This window comes from Phoenix dactylifera, chromosome 5 (genome assembly GCF_009389715.1).
Source record: "Phoenix dactylifera cultivar Barhee BC4 chromosome 5, palm_55x_up_171113_PBpolish2nd_filt_p, whole genome shotgun sequence".
Taxonomy (NCBI): Eukaryota; Viridiplantae; Streptophyta; class Magnoliopsida; order Arecales; family Arecaceae; genus Phoenix; species Phoenix dactylifera.
Genome location: NC_052396.1, coordinates 5,252,139 through 5,271,467, shown reverse-complemented (window position 1 = coordinate 5,271,467; position 19,329 = coordinate 5,252,139). Strand labels below are relative to the sequence as shown.

At 40.6% G+C, this 19,329-nt stretch overlaps 2 protein-coding genes across 6 annotated transcripts; one reads left to right on the top strand and one right to left on the bottom strand.

Annotated features, from left to right (window-relative positions):
* Window positions 1–1,539: 1,539 nt before the first annotated feature.
* Window positions 1,540–7,852, top strand: LOC103707729 (cytochrome b5-like). 2 transcript variants are annotated; one of them, XM_008792338.4, is made up of 4 exons: window positions 1,540–1,630; window positions 1,727–1,816; window positions 7,065–7,131; window positions 7,309–7,852. In XM_008792338.4, the coding sequence occupies exons 2-4, from the start codon at window positions 1,730–1,732 to the stop codon at window positions 7,557–7,559; spliced, it is 405 nt and encodes a 134-aa protein (XP_008790560.1). In that variant the 5' UTR covers window positions 1,540–1,630; window positions 1,727–1,729; the 3' UTR covers window positions 7,560–7,852. The 2 variants fall into 2 exon arrangements, with proteins under 2 accessions (XP_008790560.1, XP_008790561.1); XM_008792339.4 differs by having other exon boundaries at window positions 1,724–1,816.
* A 3,295-nt stretch (window positions 7,853–11,147) lies between these two features.
* LOC103707730 (small G protein signaling modulator 2-like) lies at window positions 11,148–18,499 on the bottom strand. 4 transcript variants are annotated; one of them, XM_008792342.4, is made up of 7 exons: window positions 17,696–18,499; window positions 17,527–17,610; window positions 16,459–16,594; window positions 16,321–16,370; window positions 13,118–13,171; window positions 12,420–12,802; window positions 11,148–12,344 (listed from the first exon to the last, which is right to left on the bottom strand). In XM_008792342.4, the coding sequence occupies exons 1-7, from the start codon at window positions 17,821–17,823 to the stop codon at window positions 11,545–11,547; spliced, it is 1,635 nt and encodes a 544-aa protein (XP_008790564.1). In that variant the 5' UTR covers window positions 17,824–18,499; the 3' UTR covers window positions 11,148–11,544. The 4 variants fall into 4 exon arrangements, with proteins under 4 accessions (XP_008790564.1, XP_008790562.1, XP_008790565.1 ...); XM_008792340.4 differs by having other exon boundaries at window positions 11,148–12,802; window positions 17,696–18,498; XM_008792343.4 differs by lacking the exon at window positions 17,527–17,610 and having other exon boundaries at window positions 11,545–12,802; window positions 17,696–18,498.
* Window positions 18,500–19,329: the final 830 nt, after the last annotated feature.

Sequence of the window (19,329 nt, the reverse complement as noted above, 5' to 3'; positions counted from 1 at the left end):
TATATATAAAAAAAAAAAATTTGGGGTTATTACATATATATGTGTATGCGTGTGTAGAGAGAGAGAGTGAGTGAATGAGAGAGAGAGAGAGAGAGAGAGAAAGAGAGAAGTGTGGAAAGAGTGGAGCAATAAGTGGATTAGGATGCTGTGAAGCAATATTGGAGATATAAGGAAGAAGGGAGAGATGTGGCTTTGTTTGATATAGATTGTGTTGAAGGGCACAAAACAGGTCAATAACTGATGTAAAACAAAATATAAGCTAGGAGAATCCTAGTGAACTGTTTTAAGATTAACAAGCAAGAGCTTCTCATGAGACAGATTTTTTTTTCCAAGGATTGGGTGGGGATTCCTTAGACATTTTGATTCAGTTAATCAAACCACTCCTCAAAACATCTTGAAAGCATGTTCTGTTGCCGTTTGAAATGATGATGAGGTACCCTGCTTATCTTTGTTCAACAAGGGGAGCAGAAATCATCATAGGCCATCTGTCTATTGATTCCAATCTTGCTTCGTCGAACTCAGATATCTACAACCGCTAAGCAAAATTGACAGCCCTTGTCATGGAGGTTCACTCCATAAAATATTTGGCATAAGAAAGCCAAGGGTTTTCCACATCTTGGGTCGCCACTATAACAAACTGAACTTCTATGAAAAGACATGGAAGGAAAGCCCTGGAAGAATAATGAGTTTTTGTAGGTCAAATATAGTATAAATCAACTTATAGTATGTCAAAGTTCCACAATATTTAAATCCCAGCCAATATCATCCTATCTCTATGCTCAGCGAGTGCTGCGGTCAAGTTCAGTTCTACTTAAGAATGACTTAGCCATTGTGATTGGATAAATTCAAGGTGGCACCGGCGGTGGTGGCAAGAGTTATCTCTTGCTTCAGAATATTTGGGCCATGACGAGTGACAATGTGACCTTTCAGACTAAACATATATTCAGTGTGGCAAATGGGGTTACATGCTGAATGATTTTGTATGTGGCCAGTCACTCCGAAGATACTCTATAGGTTGGAAAAGAAGAGATATCTAGAACACTCCAGTATTTGCTATTTTCCTATTCGTACTAAAATTAAAATTATATGGATTATCCATTTTAAAATATATATATATATATCATCCCATCGCTTTTTTATTCACCGCAGCGTAGAAATAATATCCTGCACCATATGAGCCATGCCGGAATTTATTCCTACAGGTTTTATTCATCTTGTATTTATCTCGCGGTCCATAAAAAATATATCTCGATGATCAGCGTAGCGTACGGCTATGATGATGCATGAGGTGCAGAAGATACCATTTACCGCATCCACGTGTTAAGAAATGAGCATTAACTCCGCCAGTAATTTTGCCAAGAAATAAAAGACAACCCGGTAATTCCAAGTGCATATCCCATCCATTTTGATCGAGCCTCCAAACGGTAACAAATGACGGCAATATTTATGACAACTCCACGTGCGAATTCACTGAACCGCGTAACGGGCCGTACCCGGACAAATATAAAATATAAAAAATACCTTATAATAATTATTTCTATTTAGTTAGAGGCCGGGAGAGGTGAGGGAGGTAGGTGGAGAAGCGAATAAAGGTTCTGTCTTTTCTGGTCTCCTTCCCCCTCGCTCAGTGGTAAATTCTCTCTTGTCCTCCGATTTTCTCCTAAAAATTAGTGATTCCATCTATAATTCATCGGTTTGAGATCTAAGATCGTGGTTCTTGAAGCAGCCGATGGCCGCCGATCCCAAAACCTACAACTTCGATGAAGTCGCCAAGCACAACGTGACCAAAGATTGCTGGCTCATCATCTCCGGAAAGGTCTCTCTGTTCTTGGTCATCTACATTTTTTCACCTTTTTCAGTTTCAATTTTTAGATAGATCTTGCCTTCAGATACCGTTGTTTTTTCCCGTGCTTTGTTTATTTAATTTGGTAGTAGATTTGCATGCATAAGCTTTGATCAGGTTCACTGTGATGATTTCTGTGTGGTGATAGGGGAGAAGCGAGGTTCCTTTGGGACTTGAATCGGTCGAAGTAGGGTTTTTGATGAGGATTTTGGAGGGGTTCTTTTATTGACCATTGATTAATTGTGATTAAGGGTTTTTTTTGGCCCCTTCTTTTAATTTGGATTTAAGCCTTCTGAATGGAGCTTCTTGAATTTATTTGTTCTGATGTCGAGACTGGTTTTTAAAGAAACCTGGGTATGACTGATGATAGGTTAAACTGCTTCGATTTCTTTTGCCATTGCTGTTTTGATCTCAAATCTGTTCTTCTTCTTGGAAACTTCCACTTATGGTTTCCAGGACCCAGGGTTGACTGGTGAAACTGAAAAATTGGGATCTGATTATCGAGTGGTTGATTGTTTCTCTTATATATTTAGAAGGTTTGATACTTTCTATGTTGTCTGTATAAAATCTTGAAGTTTTATCATATTTTGGCATTGAAAACTAGACGGTGATTGTTGGTGGAACGGGGATCAACTCAAGAATGTTATAGAATCATGCACATATAGATATAGGACCATAGGGAGTTTGGGAGGACCGGTCGCCAGAAGATCATTAGACTGGAATGAAAATAAAGTTAGAGCTACTTTATGATCAACCTTCAATAATATAATATATAATACTAGATCTTGAATGTAGTTTTCTTTGTGGTAGGAAGTTTCCTGCCTGATTAGATTTGTATGAATGGTTTCTGATCGGGTGCTTAGTGTTATCCACTCTTATCCTTCTTCATGTTTCTGAAAAGTGAAAAAAACCCTAATATGGTCGACTAGAAAAGAATGTTGGATATAGTGATATTCCTTTTTCTGCATGTTGAAATAGTTGGATAAGATAAATGTTAAATTGGATGTGTTAAGGGACTCAACTGTATTCGCATGGATTTTTACCCTGTCCTAGAGAATTTTTCTTGTTTTGTCCCACAAGCATCACAGCTAGATGTGTGGAGTAAGCCTTAAGATTGCAGTTCTCGTTCATGATTTTTTCATTCACCTATCTTTGAAGTTTCAAGAATCCTAACAGCTGAATATGATATTAAAGGCAAGTGTACATGACTATATGTAACCCAATTCCATATTTATCCTAGAAAGCAACAATACATAAGATGGCGGCAGGACATCTACAAGCATCACATAGCATGCTTCTGTAAGAAGACCTTATCCACTTTTGATGAACACCTCAATCATCAAAGTTTCATTGAACACAATCAGCATTTACATCTTAACTTTCAATGGCTCCATCAATACTATCTCTTCTCCTTTACAATGATATGCTTTCCTAGTAGGCACTAGTTAGTATTTACTATTCTTTCTTTTATAGTTGATGTTGTCATGGAATAGTGCTATTTTTGATTGAATCATTTTGGCTTTTTTTTTAAAAAAAATGTAGTGGGTTGCCTTTTGTAGGTTGTAGTTTTCTTCTTTCTTTCTTTCTTTCTTTTTTAATTTTGTGGTTTGTGTGCCTTAAGATCTGAAGTTTCTCATCAGCATCCCAAGTATGGAAGATTGAATCTTTTCATTAAAGAACAGGACAATTTTACCGCAACATTTCATTTCTTGGGGGGTTCATATGAAAGTAACCGGAGAGCCTGACTTTTGGGAAGTCAAGTAGAAATTGGTTGTGGATTTGTATGTCATGCATAGAGTAGAGAATCCTTTCTATCAGAAAGGTATACTGTCACAAAGGGAACTCCTTTCAACCATTTATTGCTCATTCATCTGATCCATTCATTCATTCTCTTCTAGACTCTAAGTTGGTTTGTTTCGTTGTCCTATGCATGCATAAACTGGTGCATAGTGCATGATATGCCCATATATGCAGATATACTTGCGTAATCATCAAAATAGATGTCAAGTTCTATTTCATTAATTTTAGTTGCACATGACTGTACCATATCAACTGGTTTTTTCAATATTTATCCAATTATCAATGCAACAATTGAGCTTCTTTTATGCAATCATTTCCAACCTTATCCTTTTTTGCAAATAAATATCTTAATCTCCTTACTTCTACTATGCTCATTATGCACTTAAATCTTCATTCACTTCAAGATTCCGATCTGAATGAAAATTGCGTTCTTTGTGTTGTGTAGCCGAGCATTTTTTTTCTTTGTAATTTTTCAGAATTTATAAAAGAGCCAAATTTAACTTTTTCATGGAAAGTCTGCTTTGAACTTTACTTGACCATTATGCCCCTGTCATCAGATGAATGCACACATATTTATCTTAGTTGATGCCACCATATTTGATATTTCTAAGGTTGTGGATTAGTTCTTTGTGAAGTGAAAGTTAAGTTTCACCATAGTGCAGCCTGCAATATATGGCAGGCTTTGAGATTTCTAGTGTCCCATGGAACCTTTTCACTATAATGCTTATTACATGGTGGCTAATGTGGATCTCAAAGTCCACCATGTATTACACTAGGGGAAACTCAGTTTCTTCTTTGTAGTGGACCTCAGTTGCACTTACTGGTGGATGCACATACAATACAAGTTCATCCACACAAAATGTTTTTATAAGTAGTCAGAAGATCAGGGGTATAATGGCTGAGTAAAATTCAAAGTGAAGAATTTTGCAAAATAGGAAAGTGGCCTTTCTTGCAAATTTGTTGAGTATGTGGATCTTCTCTGTACTTCTTATATCCTTAACATAAAATTGGTTGTGCGTGACCAACTCCTCTCAGAAGAAAAGTGGATCTTTTCTTCTTTTTTTTTTGTTGATGGCACGGATAAATCATACTACTCTAGTATGAGTACTTCCACGTAAGTCAGAGGATACAATAATACAGAAAGAAAAAGGGGTAGCCTCAAGGCTATCCCACAAACACCCATTGAAATGCTGAGTCATATAGGAGGCAATCCAGTCGGCGCCCTGTTCGCCTTCCGATACACATGGTTGATTCAGAAGGCGGCACCAGCCATCACCATCCCGCAAATGTCTTGCAACAGTGGATGCTTACCATTAGCTCCCACTAGGTTCTGAATCTAGCCAACCACCATCGCCGAATCTCTCTCAAGTTGGATGCCGTCGGCTCTTAATATACTCATTGCAGTGGTGATGCCCTCCCATATAGCCCTCAATTCCGCTCTAGGAACAGAAGTATCATAGATGCGCCTGCCCTAGCTGCCACCAATTTAGAGTCAAAATTCTTGATTATGAATCCCACTCCACCTTTGTGTTTGTCGTCAGACACGCTCCCATCGAAGTTGACCTTGAGAAAGCTCGGAGGTGGGGACTCCTAGGTGACGAGGATCGTCCGAGTTGCTGTAGGAGCTAAACGGGAGTTCCAGATGTCCTTTGCTATCCCAAGTTCACCAATAGAATAGGGTTGGAGGATCTCGAGCGCATGAAGTAAACCTCTGCCCACCACTTGCCCAGGATGCTACCTTTTGTTTTCGAACACCTGGGCGTTCCTAGCAAGCTAGATATGGTAGGCAACATATGCTACCCTAACATCTTGAGGGACCATGGCTGGCCTTCTTAAAGTTTCCTTCAGTAATGCTAAGAAAGCTGTAGTCGGTGTCGTCTGCTGCAGAAATATTAGGTTGGTCCCAGACCACCTCCATACTTGAGCCGTCCTTGGGCACTGGAACAATACATGAGCCACAAACTCCTCCGACGAACAGTCCACACAGGAAAGGAAGAGCCTTAATCCTCTCCTACACAGAACATCCCTGGTCGGGAGGCAACCCTAAGCCACTTTCCAGAGAAAGAAAGTAATTCAAGGGTGAACACACAGCTTCCATATCGAGTCTCCATCAAGTAGTTTGGTTGGCTTGGTTCTGTAAAGATCACAAAGGTCACTGGCTTTAACCTTCGATCTGGCGGTCACCCTTCATATCCTCCTAATCGGGATCCTTGCCTAGGGATCGGCTTTGCTAGCTGATCTCCGAAAAAGTGCTGAACGACATCAGCATTCTACCTCCTCTCATCAGGAAGAAGGAGATCGCAGGCCTTGAGACCTTCCATAGACTCTGGGTTAACTGTAGTAGACCAGAGCCTTAGCGGCAAGTCTGAGAGCCAGAAGACATCCATTGCATGATCTTTTCTTCAGATACCCTTTTTCCTTTCTCTTGGTGACTTCAATACTGTTTTTTATTTAGGCACTTCAAAAGATTTGTAAAATATGTGATAGTGCTCATTCTAGCCTTATCCTTTGTAGGGAATCATGTGACATTGCTTAGAAACATATCCAATGTTTCATACCTAAACAGAATCATGAACATTACTGATCTTCCCTGTTTGCTTCCTGACATTAGCTGAGATCAACTAGTGTTTATAAAACATTAAGCCCATGCAACATTTGGCAGGTTGATCTTTATCTTGACAAGCTCCCCTTATTAACATTTGGGACAATGATCTATGAATAGTTTAAAACATTACTGGACAGTTAATATGTGTTAACTTGCAGGGACATGTTTGACCAGAACTCTAGGAGAACAATTAGAAATCTAGGTCACTATGGGCGGACATGGGTGTCATCTTCCATTACATGTGTCTTTTTTTTAATAGAGACGGCTTGGTTGGTAGTACTTCTGCTTAGGAAATAACTGTTAACTGCTTGTAAACTGTTTTGGTTATTTGTGGCTTATACTAAAAATAATTATTTGAAGCTAGTCATAGAATGCCAAAGGTCAATATACCTCAATCCGAGCTGTTGAGGAAGTAAACTATACTTACAGATGATTCCCAGTTCAGTGTTGTTTTCAAGAATTATTTTACAATTTCTTTAGAGTGATTGTTTAACTTGTAAAACTTCATATGTTAATAAGAATGTCTGTGTTTATCATTTCACATGCTTGGCACAAGGACAAGATGCTTAATGATCAACTGTTCTCTGTTTATTTCCGAGGCTTGGGTTGGACTTAATTGGTTGCTTTCATTATTTTCATGTCATGATGAATATTGTGGGAACTTTGTTTGGCAAAACTGGTACCATGTCTTATATGATCATTTATCAATCTTGTATGTCTATTCCTGAGGATCCAGATAGAAATTTGGGCATGCTAATTATGTTTTCTTCATCGCAAATTACTCACATATATTTTCAACATATATTGGTACTTCAGGTGTATGATGTTACCCCATTTATGGATGAGCATCCAGGCGGTGATGATGTCTTACTAGCAGCAACTGGTAATTATTCAATTTGGCTTTCTGTTGACCTATTCTTTTTACATGATGGTTGCCTTATGTTTTACATATTTTCCTCCACTCGTCTAAAGGAAAGCATGATTAAACCATTCAAAATCTGTGGTCCTGCATGATTGACTCTATCTGCAGCGCTGAATTTTGCATCGACTGTCTTTGCAGGGAAGGATGCAACCAATGATTTTGAAGATATTGGTCACAGTACCTCTGCTAGGGAGATGATGGCCAAGTACTGCATCGGGGATATAGATTCTTCGACTCTTCAAGCTAAGCGCACCTATGTGCCCGCACAACAAGCTCCCTACAAGGCTGATAAAACTCCAGACTTCATGATCACAATACTGCAGTTCCTCGTGCCCATCTTGATCTTGGGCTTAGCCCTTGCTGTCCGACACTTTACCAAAGTAGAGTAGCAGCTCCATTTGCCTCGATGATCCATACTCGATTGAAACTTAGCCTTAGTGGTGGATCTGATAATTTAAAGTAATTAAACTGCAACACCATTCAACCATCCTGATGGTCGCAATGAATTAGTGGTGTGCCAGTCAGAACTTCATTGTTATCTTGATTCCTTTTAATTTGCACTTTGGAGTTTCCTGTGTTAAAGCTGGAACATCTCCAAGTGAACTGAGGATGAATTTTGAGCTATTACAATTTCAGCAAGAAAAAAATATAATGAACTAATGCTGTCTAGGCTTTCTTAATCTTTCCTTCTGTTTAAGTAGTGCAGGAATTTATTTTTACATGTTGGAGATGCTTCTGGTCTCTAACTGGAGATCTAATGGCTAACCTTGTTTTCTAGGCTTTTGAAACTTTTCTTCCTCTTGTCATGTTTTTTTCGCGAGCTAGGTGTCCTTCTACGTTCTCTATTAAGTGCTTATGGAAATCTCTTAATTTGTGGTTCTGTAAACATCAAGGTGAATGGTCTTTTGTTATCTCAAAAGCCTTTGGAGCATATGGTTTAGGAGTCACTCATCTACAATTTTGCTTGAATAACATTGGCATTTAGATAGTGAATGTGTTAGGCAATAGGCTTCTGCAAGTGGACTCAGCAAGGCTACTTCCAGCTAGAAACTAGAATGCACCTTCAGAACCTTATTAAGCTAGCAAAGGCCAGAGATGGAATGTGGTTAGTGTTGCCCCCCAAAATCTGGTCGGATCATATAGAAGGTTTGAAATGTATCGATCCATCTGTTGTAGGGCATAAAATGTCAAGGGTATGAAGTATTGATTTTCTGTAGAGAAATGCTGATTAGCACACAAAAAGAAAAGAAAAAGAAGGTTGTGAGAGCTGATTTGGAAGATCCCTTTGATGATGAAGTGAGACGAGGCTTTAGGAAATAGCTGAAGAGAGAGAAGAATAGTGTAGAATATTCTGCGATGCATATGTAGACATATAGTATTCTGAGCCTCTTTTGTAGGTGGGGAGTTCTTGTCCTATTAGAATTGGACCATTCTAAATCAAGTGGAAAGCTATGTCTCGGCTTTCGTTATTTTATCTGAATCAGCTGAGGAATATGAGTTCTGATCTTTGCTATACTACATGCCAACTTGTGATAGGCTTAATTTTAGCCACAACTACTTGTTGTAAGATGTATTTCCGGTTAAGAATCTTGCACTACTATCGTCGGTGTACAACCAGGTCTCCCCTCAAATGAAGTCCCAGAGTCATGCATGCCAGTGTAGCTTTATCAGCAATAGAGATAGATGATTTTTATCATTCCTTCATTCGTGTAACCTAGAAAGTCCTTAGAGACATTGGATTTCCTGAGTTGTTAAGATCAAGTTACTGAAGTGTATTAGTTTATCTTAGTGGATTTAATGAATTATTTGCGAGTTATGACTTGAAAAATCATTTCCTTTAGAGACGAGAACTGTTAAACTATGAATCATATGTTAGCCAGCGCCCAATGGAGGCGTAATACCGGTGCCGCCGAGTCGTACTGATCCATTTTTAACGGCGACACAGCAGCTGGGCTGCACCTACTTATCGGTCGAAGGACTCGGACCGAATGGGCTGAATTTTCACTTCAGTTAATAAAACTACGTAGGAAGCAGATACAATTATGGAATAGTACGAGTGGGATATGATTAGGATCTTTCATCCAATGGTCCGTGGAAGAAAAGAAGAATGGAAATGCTCGACCTCGGCCCTCGTAAACTTTTTTCAGGCATCATCCGGCTCCAGTTTTATTGCTTGTCGCTTGGGTTTGCTTTACAAGCCTGCACGGAGCCTTCGCTGGGGATTAATTGATATCGAGACCTCCCCGCGGGAATTTTCTACTTTTCTAACTCGAGTTGTTAGGATCAAGGAAGTACATAAAATGTGGTATCATTATTCCCAGCTTACGTATATTAACATTATTTTATCCACAGGTTGATTATTCCGATCGCCGATGGTCTATTGACTACAGTTGATAGGCTTCAACTCAAGAATCTACCGACGAGCTTGGCGCTGAGCCGATGTAGAGTTAGCATTCCTCCTTTGTGCCAGTATTGTGAGGTAAATGAGTCAGTGGATCATGCACTATTCCAGTGTGTCTGGGCGAGGGGGACTTGGAGGCTGTCCAGGATTCCGGAGGTAGTTTGGAGCCGGAGGGATTATTTTCTGGAGGAGATCCAGCGTTGGTCCATTTCCTCCTAGATGAGTTCTGTGGCTATTAGGGCATCCTGCATAGCCTACCAGGTATGGATGGCCAGGAACGCTCGAGTTTTCGGCAAGCTTAGCCTGTCCCCACGGTTCGTGATGGAGCAGGCTCGGGCACAGGCAGCAGAGTTCCTTCATGCAGATCTGGATCATAGATTTTTGACAGTTCGGGACACCTGGGGCCTCTATACTGCTTCGGTAGCTTCTCATACGGTGCTTTTCACCTGGGAGCCCCCACCCCCAAGCTTCCTCAAGGTCAATTTTGATGGCTCAGTCCTGGACGGAGGCAGAAGGGGAGGAGCAGGTTTTGTTATCAGGGGTCCGAGCTCCAGCATGGTAGCAGCAGGGGTTGTCAGATTTTTGACACCTCAATCCTAGGGGCAGAGCTGCGGGCGGCTTGGATGGGATTACGGTATGCACGACATGTACTTCAGGCGAGCTCCATCCTTCTGAAAGGTGACTCGGCCACGATGATCGCTAGGTTCGGAAGGGCCCTCATAGCGATGGAGGAGTTCATCCTTTGTTCCATGATATATGGTTGATGGTGAGGGAGGGGTTTACTTTTCAGGCTATGCATGTATATCGTGAGGCAAACGGGGCGGCGGCGTATGTTGCGAGCCACTCAGAAGGCACTTTATGGGTTGGTGAGGATGACTTGTCCGGTGCATTTCGGAACCTTTTGTTTACAGATTCCGCTGGATGTATTCGTACCCATGTAGTATGAAATGCCCGTTTTTAGCCCAAAAAAAGAAAAAAAGAAGAAAAAGAAAGAAGAAGAAGAAGAACGTTTCATCATACTTGGATAGCCCCAAGCTTTCATCGTTAAATCTATTGGCCAGATGGAATAATAAATCTGTTGGGCAATGAGGAACGGCATGCACAAAAGCACCTTACTGTAGCAAAAGAATTTTAATGAAAATAATCGAAGACCGCCAATATAATTTAATCTCCAATATTCTCGAGGTTAAATGCAAAACAGCGGACATCACGTCTATCAGATCTTTGAGGCATTGAGCAGGGTCCTATCCATCTGCAATGTATCTGGGATGATACAAAGCCTATAGAATTTTTAGTAGATCAACTAGAGCTTTTGCGAAACAGGCTTAAATGACAGGGTCGCATCAATTAGATCTTCTGCAGGCTAGTTCATTCTTTAGCTGTTCTAATTGGGTGAGTCTCTACAGAGCTGTTATTTTCCCCCTTTTTCTGCGCAAAAAAAAGGGTTGTTGTTCCCCTTGATTCTGCAAATTAAGCAAAACATTATGTAAATATGCAAATTAAGCAGAATGTTGTGCTCCACATTTACTCAGCTCCTGATCTTGGAGTATTGCTGGTAAAATGTAATCCCATAGAATAAAGAAACTGATGTTGGGCACATATTTAAGAAATCTGGCAACAAAGGCAATTTACATGACAAATCTTCATTGAGTTCATTCATCTGTAGCAAATTTAGCCAACCCATTCACCTACAAGGCTTACCGAATACCAAATCGAGAGGTACAAAACAAAAAACAAGCATGCAAGAATTGGAATTGACTGCACTAGTATAAATTGGAATGATTCTTCTTAAGTATTAGAACAACATGATAGTCTCCATTGACTCCAATGTCGGGTTCTCCAAATTCTCTTTCACTACGGCATCAGTGGTATTGCTTTATCACAGCAACTGGTATTATTGACGCGAGCAAAGAGCAAAGAACCCAATAAGGGAGAGATGACTAAAACATGGTGCACAATGAATAAACACCAGGTCATTCAATTTTATCATGTAGGGTGACCACTAGATCATGGGCATCATCCAAGAGCTTCCAGACATCCAGCTGCCCTGCCATGTTGTTGCACGCTCTAATGATCTCATCCATGCTGCTGTACGTCTCTATGATCAGCTTCCTCCTCTGCAGAACACAGGCTGCAATGGCATACAGCAGCAAGTCCTCAGTGGGAGGAGCCCGCAGCCTTATCCTCCCCCATGCAGACTTCCCAATCCCTGCCCTGATTGCTGCCTGGTCTGCCCACATCACCTCCCATAAACACACAGTTTGCTCAAAAGTCAGCTCCCTGCGGAACAAAACCACCACCATTCTATAGACAAAGAAGCAGTCCTCTGCCTGAAGTTTCTCCAAGTGACGAAACAGGTGCAAGTCCTTGGACTTGATGATCTTTGATACAATGTTCAGCTGTCTCCGTATGCCAACTTCATCAAGCCTAAAGTTATGCCGGGCTTTCCTCATGAAACCCACAAAGCACCAGAATGCTTCGTAGTCCTCCTCCATGACTGCAAGTATGGGAGATAGGAGGTCGCTCATACCTTGGCAGTAGCCAATTTCTGGGTCATAGAGTGCATATGCCTCAAGAATAGCAACCAAGCGTGCAGCATGGTAGATTCTGCATGGCTCCAAGTGGTCATAGTCCTTCAAACCAACAGCAACAGCAGACTTGAGTGCCTTGTCCTCAGAGACTAAAGCTTGGGCTGGAGAGTAGATGACCCACTCCACATTAGCCCGTATTGCATCTAAACGGATGATACGCTGCCATGTGGCATAGTCCTCAGCTGTTCGACTAGATTTAGGATTATCCCCTTTAATTGAAGTAATCTTAATATACTTAGGATCAGTTTCCATGTTACCTTCTGCAGCAGAGTACATCAAATCGCTTTCAGGTTCATCTTCAGTAGAGGATTCAGTATCGGAGGATTCAGTCTCCCCTGCAGATGCATCATTGACATGAGTGATTCCACTCTTGTCTTCTTCTTCGACATTACATGAGTTGGAGGCAGAGGTCTCATCTCGTGATGGTTGCTCTGTGCCGCCATCAACTGGGCTTCCTCGATCGACAGAGGGGGACTCCCTGGCACTAAACACATCTTCAGAGCCAGGAGATTCATGGCCCTCAATAAAAATGGGGCTTTCAGCATAACTGACTTGGACTATTTCCTTCAACTCCTTGTCTCCCTCATTGCTTAGCTTTAGAAGTCGCCGGCACCGTCTCCTTAGTTTCTCATATTCTTTCCTGTATTAGAAGTCCAAACAACGGAATTTGATCTTGCCTCCAATACTGGTAGCGTATATATACTCACATTACAAACAAAACTTAGTGCAACTTTAAGTACAGCTTTGGTATGGCATAGCATCCTATGCTATTCAGACAGATGGGAAAATGGAGGAGCTGATAGGTTGAACAACAAATTGTTCATCCCCATTTTCCCTCAAGGTCATTGTGTTGCACACATTTTTTAAACACGTTATTTCTCAAATCACCTTTAATTAAACTCACAAAGAAGAAAACCATGGATTAGAAAACAGATTAGCAACCAAGTCTAAATACCTTTTCTGTTGTCTAACAGCATTTCTTTCAGCCCTTGAACTGTTTAGGTTGTAGCTGCACAATGAAATGACAGACTTATGAAATGCTTCTAGCAACTCTAGATAAACAATACTGTCTTAAAGTATTAGCACTTATATCATGCACATCACTATCAATTTACTGAAGTGCCTTGAATACAACAAAGCTTTGCATGCTGCATGCTAGGCAAAATGGAACACAGAAGTGAGTTTCTAAACGTGCCTATCAAGTCACAATGAGAACAAACGGCATGCAGCTCCCACAAATTAAACATATAACCACAAAAAGTTCAAATTTGTAGAAGATCACGTTTATAACGTCTAAAATTTGCAGAATGGCATGAAACATCACCGTGTTGTCACATTCACGAACACTGCTAATATACGCAACATATGTGAAAATGAGCTTGACAAATTAAAAAAAAAATGTGATTATTTATGATTTCTGCCACCAAGGCTTCTTTAATTAGTATCAATAGAATGTGAAACGAGACAACCTTGCAAGCATCAAAGTATCACAGCTAGAACCTTAACAAGATTATGTGTTAATTTATGAGACAATAGCTGGAGTAATCTGATCAATATATATCCGAGGATTCATGCCATTTGGCAAATGTCAAACAAGAAAAGAATGGCAAGGCTTTGGAATTGACAGAAGGAAGTTCATAAGTAACCAAATGAATAAGGTCAATAACTGTCTTTTCCAAATAAAGTTGCATAAAGTTTAATCCGGAGGAAAAGGAAAAATACAGTATGAATATCATTTTTTTATATCTTAATTGATACTTTCAAACATAAAAAAATCCACCCATAAGCTCTTCTAGCTAAATGTTCCAGTAATCTACCTCATTCAACTATAACTTTGAACAAAATGCACTTAAATAGATGAATATTTCATACTGTCTTAAAATGGAATATGGAACTCAAGCTAAACACAAGAAGTGGCATAACCATTCAGTCCACAAACACTTTTCATTTTCAATTAACTCAAGTGAAGTAAATCCAGCAATATAATTCATGTTTATCTTATTAATCTATTGAAGATGGAAGAGTACAATCTGATTCAAATTAAAAACTCACTTGCATCATTGTAAGTGTAGAATATAGACAGTTTACAATAACTTTGCCAATCAAATTTCAAGTTTTCCATCTTCTCGCCAATACTGGCGCAACAGATGTTCACAGCACAAGTGCAGAAGTCATAGACATGAGAACATACAGAAATGAGAAGTCTAACTCATATGCAATAACGTTCAGATAGTACTAAGTTCAACAGCAATTAGGTTTACATTAACAATTCCTATTTGTCAGTAGCAGCAGTGATGTACAATTTTTGACAGCAAAATATGAGAAAACCTGGACACGAGTGCAGCAGCAAGAGGGGTGATGATCGAATGGCATATTGATATCAAACTGAGAAATTAGCAAAAGAAAGATGCTTTCTTAACCTTGTTATTTGACAAATTAATAACAAAAAAAAATCCATATGTTGCTGTACAAATATGATGCAAAACAAAAAAATGGGGTGAAAAAACAGATCAATATTAACCATCAAGAAAGCAAGCTTGTTAACCAACCTATAAATTAATCAAATAAAGTGGTGATATAACATCAAAGAAGTGAAAAGGGACTCCATAAGCCATCAGACCCTCTTGTAAGAAAGTGAAAATGATTGCTGGGACAATTTTATATGAGGAGGAAAATTGGCTAATTTATTGATGTTAGTTACAGGCTTGAGTTACATATACGTTATCTGATCAACAGATTCTACATGAAATGACAAAACTATGTAGTCCTATATGCACTTGCATTTTGTATTAAATCCTAATGCAAGAGTCCGTTGGCAGTGTCCCACATGCACAAGAAATGCTGCATCTCATCTAGTTTTATCATATACCTTTCATTTTGAAAAAAATTCCTCAAATATTCAGCTTATAAACCATTACATTTGATTGATTTAGTCAATGCATAAGTCTAGAATTTACTCCTTTCAAATGACCCAACTCTGGTGATTGATACCCAATATGGTAGTGAATTTTAGGTCCTATACAATCTTAACTCTAACTATATATGTGTACTATTTATCTACTTCTAGATGCAATCAGACTCTACATGATGAAACTTTGCCCTAAGAATTTTGTTCAGAATCTCTTTAGAACTCAAGTTCTTTCCCTCCTCTTTAAACTCACATGGTACAGATATTTCAGTTATGCTGAGACGCAATGCTCCATAAACACAAGCATCCATCAGATACTCCTTCAGTATTCATTATCTACTCAAGTCCCTTTCGCCCTCCTGAAGAAGTTTCTTTTATCCTGATGATAATCTAGTTTAGTAATGTAAAGGCAACCTCATAATTCAGAAAGAACAACAACAGTGGCTAGCGACGAATATTTTATGTAACTAATTGCAATTTATCTATATGCACGAGAATGCTACACAAATGCTAGTCCTGTACATTATTTTCTAATTACAGCCTTATGAATAAAAGTAGCAACTTGTTGATCGATAAGTGCAATGCTTGCAGTATATGTATGCGAATAGTTTTCCATTATGTGTGCTCTCAGTACAGCTACTCACCAACAGAAAGATGGAATCGACAGTGCACAATAAATTGCAAAGTTGAATTTGCATTAAATGCAGATATTCCTTATTTCATGTCCATGACATAGCTTGTGCTGATATATAAACTACACCATATTATGGACAAGATGTCTAGGAAGATAGGCTATCAATAGAGCACCTTGAATATTCAAGTAAGCAGTTATAACTTTGACTATGTTACGAGAGGCTATGATCTTTAATATTACCTATCTGAAGTCCTTCCAAATTGTTAGTAAAAATCATCATAAATGAAACCTTTGTGGCCTGTTTATCTGATAGGAATTATAGGATCTTGAATAATAAAAAAAAAATCTATAACCTCCTTGCTTTTAAATTTTACTTTCCATTTTTGGTTCCATATTTGGGCCTGTCTTGGAGTTATCATAATAATTTACCATTCAAATCCAGGATTTGGATTTGCACAAATAAATTATAACCATAATAAGTGAAAACAAATAGGTTGATTAACAGATTGCAATGAAATGAAAACAACAGCCATCAAGTAAATATATAACGGGCCCTATATTTTATTAAAATGAAAATAAATAGAAGCATTTGAAAACAACAGCTGAGATAACTTACACTCCCAGAAGGAAAGGCCAAACCTCAGCTCTGATGCTTGGGTCCACTCCCTAAACCATAAATAAATGATTAGATCATTGAGGACATTTCTCGAATGATCACAAATAGCATGAAAAAGATATTATAGACAGTGCTTACTCCACTGCGGACTTTTTTTAGAAACTTCAACCCTCCATCACGAAGCTTTCCCTCTGGTGTAAAGAAACTGTACCATTGATGCCTGGTAAGTGCACGTTTTCTTTTTCGTCTAGACCATGGTGATTTAAGGGAACCTCTGCAGAAATATGCAGTCAAGTTATCAACAGATACAATATGGAATAAAAACTTAATGAAAAAGGTGAAAAACTGAAAATTCTAAAGAACTTGTTCCTACAAAATCCTATTTACACATTAAAGTTCAGAACCTTCTTAACGCATTCTAACATAGAAAAGAAATTTAAGAGCCACAATGAACTGTATGTGTATATGTTAATCGTGGTCTGACTACATAGTAGGTCACTAGTTGCTCCCAGAATTTAAACAGAGAAGGAAATGATGCTGAAGCAATCAGACATCAAAATCACAGACAATAACTGGATGAATCAGAACCAAGCACTTAAGAGAAAGCAGAAGGTTACCCCATTCAGCATATTTGGTGCATGCAAAGAATATAGAATGATACATTTGATAAACAACTCTGAGAACATCAGTTTGATGACATCATTTTGATGTCTAAGATAAGAATCACCGTTACCGGCAAAATGGAGGACCAAAAAGAACCGGTCATATTATGAAATCCATGCTCACATGCTCAGTACACCATCAAACACAATGTTGGGATTTAGGAAAGTTTTGCCAAATTGGAAACACTAAAGATGAAGTGAAGCACCGTAATGGTGCTGAAAATACTTCCCATAGATCAGATGCTCACAAGAAGGAAACAGCTTCTATAGATCTATCGGTATCATCACATCCATCCATCCACGTAATTGAACGACAGACATGATGAGAAGGTAAGCAACGCAATCTACCATAAAAGAATGTGATCCGGCACACAAACACACACCCGAATACAAAGTACTCATCAAAATTGTCACAGAGAAAGAATATAAATGATCCGAAGGTCCTAAGCCACCGAATTTAACACAGCCAGCAGCAAGCAGATCGAATACTTTGATCAAATCAGCAGAGGAAACAAAACAGATGGAAAATTAACTAGTCAAATACCCATTACTCCTATTTCTTTCGCCTCCCTTCATTACCAAAGGCTGAGGCTTTAGACTGAAGATATCAGCAAACTGATGTCCGGAACTGGAACTCCAAACAAATCGGAAAAGAAAAATTAAGCCAACGAATGAGCTACCAAGGAAAGAGGTAAAAAGAGAAGGGGACTCACCGATCGGGGACAGGTGAGGAGGCAACAATGAGAAGCGATCTCAGATGGATCCACGACGACATGGTCGACGATGAAGATGGTGAGGAAGAGGAGGAATTCGAGGTGTGAGATCTTCGGAGAGCTTTCATCTATTTTTCTTCTAAAAATTTCCGTTATTTTGTCCTACTCCTAAAAGTGGGTGGGAAAAAGAAGCGGGGAAGAAGGGGGTGGAGACTTCTCTCTCTCTCTTTTTTTCGTTCTCTTCTTTACCTACGGGAGGAGATGACGAGGGTGGCGGCCAAGGCGAGTCCGGCCATGGCCGTCACACCCAGCGCTACGCCGACATGCCACCGGCTGCCTCCCGGCCTCAAGACCCAAGCGCCGCCGTCAGCCCCCAATTTCTCCACCAAGCTGCCGATCTTGCGCTCCACCCAGCCCCACTCCCACATCGATCGCCCGCCCCAATCCCCCTTCGACCATCACCCACCGCCGCCGCCGCCCCTCCGCTCTCCACCTCCCCCCCTCTCTCTCTCTCTCTCACTGTAGAGACGAGGTTAAAAAAAAGATCGCTCTTATTCTCACCGACGACTTGTTAATCCTGAAAACGATCGATCTCAGAGACGAGATTGGGGGCTCGGGAGAGACAAAGTCACAGGAAGCCGAGGGGGAAGGAGTCGGTGTGGACCCAAGAAGTGTAGGAAAAAGATAAAGATGGGAAGATGGACGGACGGATGGATGAGAGAGAGCGAGAGAGGGGAGGCTTCGCTTTTCCTTTTGTAAAGAGGGAAACGCGGGTGGTGGCATGTGACGCACTTTAACATCTAGAAAGGGGAAAGAGTCCGGGACGGGTGGTTCTATATACACCCCCCCTATTGCTCAGGACACCCCCCAAAAATTAAAAAAAAATTAAATACTCTCTACACCCCCCCCCCATTTGCTAAGGACACCCCTAAAAAATTAAAAATTCCTAAATTACCCCCCACCCTCCCCACCCCCTCACCTAAATTGCTCTCTACACCCCCCAACCCCCCCCACCCCGCTCTTCCCCTCCAAAACACCCGCCGGCTTCTCCCTTCCGCCCAAAAAACCTCGCCTCAAGCACCTCGCCGGCGGCCAAACCCCCTCCGTCTCCCCCTTCTCCCTCTCGTCGCCGGTCGGTGCATTGCACCTCGCCAACGCCCAAAACCCCCCGTTCCCCCTTCTCCCTCTCGTCGCCGGCATTCTCCCGATCTCCGACCACCTCGCCGGCTTCTCCCGGAACCACCTCCCCGGCCATCTCCCGAGCAACGAGCACCTCGCCGGCGCCTCCACGACCACCTCGAGGTAGCTCCCCCCCGCCTCCAGTGCTCCGTTCGGCACTGGATCGCCGAACAGAACCCTTCTGTTCGGCTGAACAGTGCCGAACAGAAGCCTTCTGTTCGGCAACCCTCAACCGAACAGAAGCCTTCTGTTCGGCTGCACAGTGCCGAACAGAAGCCTTCTGTTCGGCTGCGCAGTGCCGAACAGAAGGGGGTGTATGAGAAAATTTCAAGGGCAATATGGTAATTACACTAAAGGTTAGTTTGGGTATTTTTTTTTTTTGGTTTTTAGGGGGTGTCCTGAGCAATAGGGGGGGTGTATATAGAACTACCCGTCCGGGACGCGGGACCCCCGGG

Bases quoted from the DNA above. Each gene is read 5' to 3' on its own strand.
- LOC103707729 (XM_008792338.4), top strand. From the start codon at position 1,730: ATGGCCGCCGATCCCAAAACCTACAACTTCGATGAAGTCGCCAAGCAC. The intron at 1,817-7,064 runs GTCTCTCTGTTC...TTGGTACTTCAG, and splicing joins GGCTCATCATCTCCGGAAAG to GTGTATGATGTTACCCCATT. The intron at 7,132-7,308 runs GTAATTATTCAA...CTGTCTTTGCAG, and splicing joins TGTCTTACTAGCAGCAACTG to GGAAGGATGCAACCAATGAT.
- LOC103707730 (XM_008792340.4), bottom strand. From the start codon at position 17,823: ATGAAAGCTCTCCGAAGATCTCACACCTCGAATTCCTCCTCTTCCTCA. The intron at 17,611-17,695 runs GTGAGTCCCCTT...TTGGAGTTCCAG, and splicing joins TCCTCACCTGTCCCCGATCG to TTCCGGACATCAGTTTGCTG. The intron at 12,803-13,117 runs GTATTTAGACTT...CTTCTAATACAG, and splicing joins GCTGTTAGACAACAGAAAAG to GAAAGAATATGAGAAACTAA.